General features: G+C 45.1%; 1 protein-coding gene and 1 non-coding gene across 4 annotated transcripts; both read right to left on the bottom strand.

Moving 5' to 3' along the window:
* Positions 1-188: 188 nt before the first annotated feature.
* Positions 189-260, bottom strand: trnah-gug (transfer RNA histidin (anticodon GUG)). The gene has a single exon. It is a non-coding gene; the product is annotated as a tRNA-His (tRNA).
* Positions 261-3237: 2977 nt separating this feature from the next.
* On the bottom strand, positions 3238-9649 carry LOC115122817 (protein dpy-30 homolog). Of its 3 annotated transcripts, none has more exons than XM_029652082.2 (4): positions 9541-9649; positions 5629-5669; positions 4314-4504; positions 3238-3525 (listed from the first exon to the last, which is right to left on the bottom strand). In XM_029652082.2, exons 1-4 carry the CDS (start codon positions 9548-9550, stop codon positions 3453-3455), a joined length of 315 nt encoding a protein of 104 aa, XP_029507942.1. In that variant the 5' UTR covers positions 9551-9649; the 3' UTR covers positions 3238-3452. The 3 variants fall into 3 exon arrangements, with proteins under 3 accessions (XP_029507942.1, XP_029507944.1, XP_029507943.1); XM_029652084.2 differs by having other exon boundaries at positions 4314-4453; XM_029652083.2 differs by having other exon boundaries at positions 4314-4456; positions 9541-9648.
* Between the last annotated feature and the right edge of the window lie 72 nt (positions 9650-9721).

The following is a 9721-nucleotide window of genomic DNA, read 5'->3' as shown; positions in this document are numbered from 1 at the left end:
AAAAAAAAAAGTGTTAGGCGTGGCTATGACCCAGCTGTAGAAAGAGTCGGTTCACCGGCATAACAAATATGATATATTTCTTAATTTCTTCCCATGAAATACTTAAATAGATATCGTAACAACGAATAGTTATTAGGTTTTGAAGCTATTCAAAAAGAGCCCTTTTGCCGTGATATTGTCTACCGCAATGCCGTGACCCGGATTCGAACCGGGGTTGCTGCGGCCACAACGCAGAGTACTAACCACTATACGATCACGGCGAGCTACCAGGGCTTATATGTACGTGGGATATATCCCCCTCCCATAGAGCGCGCATTCACCGCATTTCGTTGGAGGTGTTGCTTATCCTGTAATTCTCATTTAATTGAAATCATGGTACAAAGCTGATTTTCTCAATGCAAACTGTGCATTTTCGGGACTTCTTTGGGACACCATGGCCCGGTTCCCCGGTTGAGGGGAGATTTCAACGGATTTGATCTAAAATGTACAAACTCTGCCCACCACTGGGCCATGCAAAACGAACTCGCCCATTGTTGTGTATAAATAGGCGGATTCGATTTTGCTGAGCGGCGGGCACCGGACTTCTGCTCGTTTCAACATCGGGAATCTGTGCCACTTCGTAATTTGGTCAACAAGGCCAGAAACACAAAATAAATGTTTTAATTGTCTAACTCGTCAGAATTCGGAAAGACAGATAAAGCCCAAAAGCAATCACTTTTACATGTCAAAACAAAGAGGGCTACTCATTACTCCACATGCCCTTTAAATCACTTTGTTTTAAACCGATTTCGCAGTGGGCTTTAAATCAATAGGAATAAATAATCAATAAATCAGGATGTTGCCTTGTAGACCGTTTCATATATAAGGCTCCCTGCAGACAGCCTACAAGGCAGCGTCCTGATTTATCAGTCTCTGAGGCTGCTATTGAATCTGATAAACCTGCCAGGAATAGAGCCCACCCAGTCTTGATCATATACATAATGCACTGACTGCTAATCTGCCTGCCAGGAGCTTTACCTATGAAATAGCCTACAAGGTAGAATCCTGATTTATCAGCCACTGAGACTGCTATTGAATTTGATCAGACTGTCAGGCATGAAGCTCACCCACTGTAAATATAAATATTATCCATAAAACATGAAGTGTCCCTTACAATTATACACATATCAGTTATGCATGCTAACAACTAGCATATATAAGTAGCTCGCTAACTAACAAGACTACCTGGCTAGCTAGCTCGCTCACAAGACTAGCCAAGTTAGCTGCTTGCATGGGATTGGCTTTGGTCTTGGGGGTGTCATACAGCCTGGGAGGCTTAGTTGTCTGTCAGGCATTGTTTAGGGCTCAGATGCCCCAAGCTCTTAGCTCACGGTAAGGAACATTTAGCCTGCTAACACTCTAATTTATAAACTGATAATGAAAGCATAATGTTAGCATGACATGTCTAGTGTAGCAATCAATTAAAACACGTCCTGATCCACAGTGGGCTCTGCCGGCTCAACCATGCTGTCAACCTATCATAAATTATTATATTCCTATTTATAAAAACATTTTTGTAATGTCATGATCATGAGAAAATTATCTCGTGACCTTGACAAAACAACTTTTATTATGCCGTGATCATGAGATAAATAGTGATCTAGACATGAGGGAATTATTTTTGTATGTCTATAAAACAAAGTAGCCTATCGCCGGCCCAGATTCACACGTAACGGATGTGAAACGGCTAGCTAGTTAGCGGTGTTGCGCGCTAAATAGCGTTTCAATCGGTGACGTCACCCGCTCTGAGGCCTTGAACTAGTGGCTTTTGTGGAGCAATGGGTAACGATGCTTCGTGGGTGACTATTGTTGATGCAGAGTGTCCCTGATTCGCGCCCGGGTATCGGCGTTATAAAGCTATACTGTTACACACACCAAGGCAAAAAAAGGTTGACCAATGCGCAATAAAGGCGGGATCTGCATTGAATAGTAATGCAGAGTGGGGATTCATTTCCTGAATCTGAATTGTTCATGTTTATTGACCCGCTAGTCTTGTCAATCTGTGCATTGCGGAAAATTGAAAATGCGCCAACCTGAACGCACATGATTCCAAGTTAAAGTAATTCACACGTTTAAATATTATGAATCGTTTAAAAACAATCTACATATCAGCCATCATTGGAATGGCCTTTTAGTGCATGTCTGTGTGCTGGATGTGAACCAGCGTGAGGATAGAGCAAGCGATATTTCAGCAGCAGGTATATAATAACGACTAACTAGACAACCAATTAAAAACTTAACTTATAGCAGTTCTCGCTAGGTAACTATAGCTAACTAAGCATTCATGTTGACCCCTTTCCGCCGGCACAGTAGATAGCCTAAATAAATATGTACCGTTGGAAAGCTGGGCTTCCCCTCAATTAAACAGTAGCCATGTATATTCGATAAGGGTAAAACATATAAGAATAGGCTAATTGACAAATAATTTGCTGTGCATAGATCTCCCCTGAAACATGGATATTAGAGCATAGTATATACTGAATGTGAACATGTCTAGTTAGATACAGTTCCTGGCTTGGAAGTAGCTGACCATATCCATTTGATCCCCTGAATGAGGGAATAATATGGTTGTAATTTTTTATATCAAGGGTGGCAACCATCCTCCAGGATAGCTACTGGGTGTGCAGGCTTTTGTTCAAGCCCTGCTCTAACCACATTGTAGCCTAAACATCAGCTGCTCAACAAGACCTTGGGCAGACTTGGGTGTTTCGGGGTTGGATCAAAAGCCAAGTCTTCACAAAACAGGAGCTCTCCAGATGGAGGGTTGACCACATGTTGACAAGGGCACAACGGCAGGAGATGGTAGGCCTACATGGGAATCAGACACAGCAGCCTTCAAAATGTCAATAATGCTTACTTTTCCAGGCTATAATGAAAACGTGGTTAAAAGTAATTTGAGATGTAATGGAAAATGTGTATGAACCCTTAACAGTGAATAATCAGAGGTCTCTATATAGCATAATGTAATTTGTGAATTTCAGTGAACCGATTTGGGAAATGACAGCTCCTGAACGTATTTCATCCCAAGTCAAGCACTGCTTACGAGCAATGATTTAGCTGATCTTTACTTTACTCGATTAAAGTTTTTCTTACCATGACTGTGATATTTGGTTCTCTTATGAATGCAGAATGTTCTGAATCAGAATATCAGACATTTGATATCAGTCATGGGTATTTAATGAATCAGAATATCAGACATTTGATATCAGTCATGGGTATTTAATGGGAATATGTGGGGGAAAAAAGTGTTTGTTCAACAAACATGTATCGTAGAAAATAATAAGAAATCAGTATACTCCAGCCGGTACATACAGTATAGAAAAAAAAAAAAACACTTTACAATTCAGATGCTAAATGAAAACACACAGCTTGTCTCTGATGATAAGTCGACCAGTGTAGTTTCTTCAGAGGTGTTAGATGCGGTCCTCATATTGAAACTGGTTCTGGTGGAGATGTGCAGCTAGAAATTCAATGGGATTATGAGGCCTAGAAGAGAAGAGCTAGGATTAATACAAAAATCAGTCATCAAAGAAAACGTAAATAACACGATACGATATCTTTGTTGGTCCATTATACAGAAACTGAAATGTGTTGTTTTATTTGACACAGTGTTCAATAAAAACAACGAGGGCGTTATTCAGTGGGCGGGTATCTATTCTTTATTTCAGTGACCAGCCCGACCACACAACACAGGCTGATGTTGAGAGACTGGGGTTATACAGCATAAAAGACAGGGAAAGGACATGTAGCCCAACTACCTCATCCCCATACAGTATTTATTTATTTATCTTGCTCCTTTGCACCCCAGTATCTCTACTTGCACACTCATCTTCTGCACATCCTACCATTCCAGTGTTTAATTGCTATATTGTAATTACTTTGCCACCTTGGCCTATTTATTTCCTTACCTATCTTTTCCTACCTCATTTGCACACACTGTATATAGATTTTCCTACTGTGTTATTGGCTGTATTTTTGTTTTACTCCATGTGTAACTCTGTGTTGTCTGTTCACACTGCTACGCTTTATCTTGGCCAGGTCTCAGTTGTAAATGAGAACTTGTTCTCAACTAGCCTACCTGGTTAAATAAAGGTGAAATAAATAAATAAAATATAATGTATTGGTGCCTGGTTCATCTATTTTTCTCCCTAGGTTCCTGCCTTCTAGGGACGTTTCCCCCATAGCCATTGTGCTTCTGCCTCCGCATTGCTGGCTCTTTCAGGTTTTGACGGGAAAAAAAGGACTTTATAAATATTTGATTTCTTTAAGCCCACCGTTCTTTGGCTAACACAGAGAGCCCCTGTAGAAGGACTGGCACAACAGTCTGGTCCAGATATGCCCGTGTTGGGAGAGACTGAAGATCCACTTTCTGTTTAGACGACTTCTCCGTGGTGGACCTGTCGGTATCCTCCATCTTCTGGAGGGGAGGAGTATTGTAGAAGCATGTCAGCCTGTATTTCCCTAGCTTCACAAGTTCACCATCATGTAATGCAGACAGTTAGTATACAGTAAGATCAATGGCTATAACATGTGTTAATAGTTCCCTAGCTTCACCATCATGTAGACAGTAGTTATTATTGAACAGTAACATAGATGTCTATAACATGTGTTAATATTTTCCTAACCTCAGCTCAAGGCTTCATTCACTTTGAGGTGAAACACTGTAGCAGAGGCTAATATTTCCCTAAAACAGTCTAACACACACACACCAGCATCTGGGCTTACAGGAGATGTTAAATATGGCGATTCGCCTTTAAAACCCAAGAAGCATCCATTCTATTTACCATTCACCAGCTTTTCAAGATTAACCATGTCAAAATATGTTCAAAGAATGGAGTGTCGCCGAGCAACTATCGTCATTCCTGTCAGTATGTACATCCTAAACAGGTTTAAATAAAAAGTTACAAGGCAACTGGAAAATTGTTGTCTGGAAAGAATATAAGTATTGTATTTGACCATCCGTCAAATCCACCTCTGCCTCTTGCAATATTAGTAATGTAATTACAATACACTGAATAAAGACCATCTAGAAATATACAATCACTGTAAACATGTATCCTAGTGTCTACTGAATAAATCCCATCTAGAAATATACAGGGACTGTAAACATGTATCCTAGTGTCTACTAACTAAATCCCATCTAGAAATATACAATCACTGTAAACATGTATCCTAGTGTCTACTGAATAAAACCTACGTAAAATGTGTCAACTAAATCTACTTACCTAAAACATGATTACATTTAGCTCGGCTGAAACAGATTGTTATGACGTAAACACACGGTTGTTGTAGGTGATAAAACTCAATGACCTTTCCTGCTGCTGGATCAGCCGACCTGCAGGTGGCAGCAACGAGTCATTTTATTGGAGGTGCAGAAGAGGTGGATTTGGACACACCGGTTGTAACGGCTGCAATGACGTTGGCTGTTCAGCGAAACTCCATTCTTTGGTAAGTACCAACATGTATTTTGACAGTTATTAAGCTTGAAAAAATGTGGTGAATGGCTGATTCGTGGGTTTAAAGGAGAATCGCCATGTTCCATGTCTCCTGTAAGCCCAGACTCTGATTCAACACACTACAGTGACTTACAGCTGCATGGCTCTCCCTGCTCTGGTCCATGCCTGTGTGATCTGAATGTCAACAAAACACAACGTGAGTAAAAAGGCAAAGGTGTTGATCAGGTATCAAAGTCAGTGACATAGCAATTCTATTTCTACGATAGCATTGGTCTCCGTTCTGATCTAGGATGTCAAAGCAACCAACCATCTGCAGCAAACAGATGGAGTCGATTCTAGTAGCTAGTCTCTGTCAACTGTACATGACGACAGCAGCAGGGTTGGGGAAGCCACTCTGAACATGGCGGCAGCAGGGTTGGGGAAGCCACTCTGAACATGGCGGCAGCAGGGTTGGGGAAGCCACTCTGAACATGACGACGGCAGCAGGGTTGGGGAAGCTGAACATGATGATGGCAGCGGGGTTGGGGAAGCTGAACATGACGACGGCAGCAGGGTTGGGGAAGCCACTCTGAACATGGCGGCAGCAGGGTTGGGGAAGCCACTCTGAACATGGCGGCAGCAGGGTTGGGGAAGCTGAACATGACGACAGCAGCAGGGTTGGGGAAGCCACTCTGAACATGACGACAGCAGGGTTGGGGAAGACCACTCTGAACATGGCGGCAGCAGGGTTGGGGAAGCTGAACATGACGACGGCAGCAGGGTTGGGGAAGCCACTCTGAACATGGCGGCAGCAGGGTTGGGGAAGCCACTCTGAACATGGCGGCAGCAGGGTTGGGGAAGTTGAACATGACGACGGCAGCAGGGTTGGGGAAGCCACTCTGAACATGGCGGCAGCAGGGTTGGGGAAGCCACTCTGAACATGGCGGCAGCAGGGTTGGGGAAGCCACTCTGAACATGGCGGCAGCAGGGTTGGGGAAGCCACTCTGAACATGGCGGCAGCAGGGTTGGGGAAGCCACTCTGAACATGGCGGCAGCAGGGTTGGGGAAGCCACTCTGAACATGGCGGCAGCAGGGTTGGGGAAGCCACTCTGAACATGACGACGGCAGCAGGGTTGGGGAAGCTGAACATGACGACGGCAGCAGGGTTGGGGAAGCCACTCTGAACATGGCGGCAGCAGGGTTGGGGAAGCCACTCTGAACATGGCGGCAGCAGGGTTGGGGAAGCTGAACATGACGACGGCAGCAGGGTTGGGGAAGCCACTCTGAACATGGCGGCAGCAGGGTTGGGGAAGCCACTCTGAACATGGCGGCAGCAGGGTTGGGGAAGCTGAACATGGCGGCAGCAGGGTTGGGGAAGCTGAACATGACGACGGCAGCAGGGTTGGGGAAGCCACTCTGAACATGGCGGCAGCAGGGTTGGGGAAGCCACTCTGAACATGGCGGCAGCAGGGTTGGGGAAGCTGAACATGACGACGGCAGCAGGGTTGGGGAAGCTGAACATGACGACGGCAGCAGGGTTGGGGAAGCTGAACATGATGATGGCAGCGGGGTTGGGGAAGCTGAACATGACGACGGCAGCGGGGTTGGGGAAGCTGAACATGATGATGGCGGGGAATGAAATGACTAAAGCAATCCTTAATAAAAATATAGTTTACTGAACTAAAGTTACCTCAGGAAAAAAAACTGAAATATTTACTACACAACAGAGGATACATTTTTTTTTAAAAGAATAACAAAAATGGAACTACTAAAAAGCACCGTAATGTAAAGCAAATCTAAAAAAAAAGTGTGTTTTAAGATCTCTTCTAAATGTCCAGTTTCAGCCCCCCTCAGGTAACTAAAGGCTGTCTCTCCATGCCTCTTGGTCCCCTCAGGTTCTCTGGCAGAGGCTGGGGGCATAGTAACTAAAGGCTGTCTCTCCATGCCTCTTGGTCCCCTCAGGTTCTCTGGCAGAGGCTGGGGGCATAGTAACTAAAGGCTGTCTCTCCATGCCTCTTGGTCCCCTCAGGTTCTCTGGCAGAGGCTGGGGGCATAGTAACTAAAGGCTGTCTCTCCATGCCTCTTGGTCCCCTCAGGTTCTCTGGCAGAGGCTGGGGGCATAGTAACTAAAGGCTGTCTCTCCATGCCTCTTGGTCCCCTCAGGTTCTCTGGCAGAGGCTGGGGGCATAGTAACTAAAGGCTGTCTCTCCATGCCTCTTGGTCCCCTCAGGTTCTCTGGCAGAGGCTGGGGGCATAGTAACTAAAGGCTGTCTCTCCATGCCTCTTGGTCCCCTCAGGTTCTCTGGCAGAGGCTGGGGGCATAGTAACTAAAGGCTGTCTCTCCATGCCTCTTGGTCCCCTCAGGTTCTCTGGCAGAGGCTGGGGGCATAGTAACTAAAGGCTGTCTCTCCATGCCTCTTGGTCCCCTCAGGTTCTCTGGCAGAGGCTGGGGGCATAGTAACTAAAGGCTGTCTCTCCATGCCTCTTGGTCCCCTCAGGTTCTCTGGCAGAGGCTGGGGGCATAGTAACTAAAGGCTGTCTCTCCATGCCTCTTGGTCCCCTCAGGTTCTCTGGCAGAGGCTGGGGGCATAGTAACTAAAGGCTGTCTCTCCATGCCTCTTGGTCCCCTCAGGTTCTCTGGCAGAGGCTGGGGGCATAGTAACTAAAGGCTGTCTCTCCATGCCTCTTGGTCCCCTCAGGTTCTCTGGCAGAGGCTGGGGGCATAGTAACTAAAGGCTGTCTCTCCATGCCTCTTGGTCCCCTCAGGTTCTCTGGCAGAGGCTGGGGGCATAGTAACTAAAGGCTGTCTCTCCATGCCTCTTGGTCCCCTCAGGTTCTCTGGCAGAGGCTGGGGGCATAGTAACTAAAGGCTGTCTCTCCATGCCTCTTGGTCCCCTCAGGTTCTCTGGCAGAGGCTGGGGGCATAGTAACTAAAGGCTGTCTCTCCATGCCTCTTGGTCCCCTCAGGTTCTCTGGCAGAGGCTGGGGGCATAGTAACTAAAGGCTGTCTCTCCATGCCTCTTGGTCCCCCTCAGGTTCTCTGGCAGGCCGTTCCAGAGGCTGGGGGCATAATAACTAAAGGCTGTCTCTCCATGCCGCTTGGTCCTAGGTTTTGGGATAGTTAAAAGGCCAGAGGATCTGAGGGACCTACTGGGTACATAACATAAAAGCATGTCTGATATGTACTGAGCTGCACAATGGTGGATTGATTTAAAAACCAATAGTGGAATCCTAAAATGAATTCTAACACTCTCAGGCAGCCATTACACCGGTGTAATGTGTCCTCTCCATCTGGTCTTGGTCAGTACCCGTGCTGCAGCATTCTGTATGTTTTGCAGTTGACCAATGGCTTTCATGAGTAGACCAGACAGGAGAGCATTACAGCAGTCAAGCCTGCTTGTAATTAAAGCGATGAGTCTCTCTGTATCAGCCTGAGAGAGAAACGGCTGCACCGTGGCAATGTTCCTCAGGTGGTAAAAAGCTATTTTCGTCACATTCCTAATATGAAAGTCAAAATTCCAGCAACTTTACACAGCCATTGAAGACGATTGGGACAACAGTCCACAGGCCACAATCAACAGATTCATCAACTCTATACCAACGAGGTGATGTGTTGCGCTGCATGTGGCAAATGGTGGTCACACCAGATACTGACTGGTTCTGATCCAAGACCCTACTTTTTTTGTCCTTATTTTTTTTCCTTCTAAGGTATCTGACCAACAGATATTAGGAATCTGTATTCCCTTCCATGTTGAAAGCCATATATTAATGCCCTATTGATTTACATTGACCGATTTCCTGATATGAACTGTAACACAGTAAAATCTTCGAAATGATTTAGTTTATATTTTCTTTCTATATACATGTAACGTTACATTGTTAATTACTCCCCAACAATGGACAAGTCACCAACTACGAGCTAGCTAATGTTAGCTCGCTAGCTACTCGACGTGGTCTCTCATCTACGGTTTCCAAAAACGCTTATAAATCTGAAACTGGCTGCAAAATAAATATTTTCTACGTGATCTTAGGCGTTAGATATTCGTATAATCATATTTTTGGTTACCTTCTGCCATGGTTTATGTTGATTTTCCAAAATTGATGTCGCCGCCGAAACAACTACAGCCGCGGAGAGATAACTGAGCAGGCGTCAGAATATAAGGCGCTCTGATTGGCTATCCAAAACCCGGAAATGTGACTTTTAAAGGTATAGTACTGACATTTCTGAACGCAGAGCCACAGATGAT

This window comes from Oncorhynchus nerka, linkage group LG23 (genome assembly GCF_034236695.1).
Source record: "Oncorhynchus nerka isolate Pitt River linkage group LG23, Oner_Uvic_2.0, whole genome shotgun sequence".
NCBI lineage: Eukaryota > Metazoa > Chordata > Actinopteri > Salmoniformes > Salmonidae > Oncorhynchus > Oncorhynchus nerka.
The sequence above is the reverse complement of the archived record's forward strand: the minus strand, read 5'-3'. Positions and strand labels throughout refer to the sequence as shown.

Bases quoted from the DNA above. Each gene is read 5' to 3' on its own strand.
- LOC115122817 (XM_029652082.2), bottom strand. The intron at 4,505-5,628 runs GTAAGTCACTGT...GAACTTGTGAAG, and splicing joins GCAGGGAGAGCCATGCAGCT to CTAGGGAAATACAGGCTGAC. The intron at 3,526-4,313 runs GTGGGCTTAAAG...CTTCTCTTCTAG, and splicing joins TCTGTGTTAGCCAAAGAACG to GCCTCATAATCCCATTGAAT.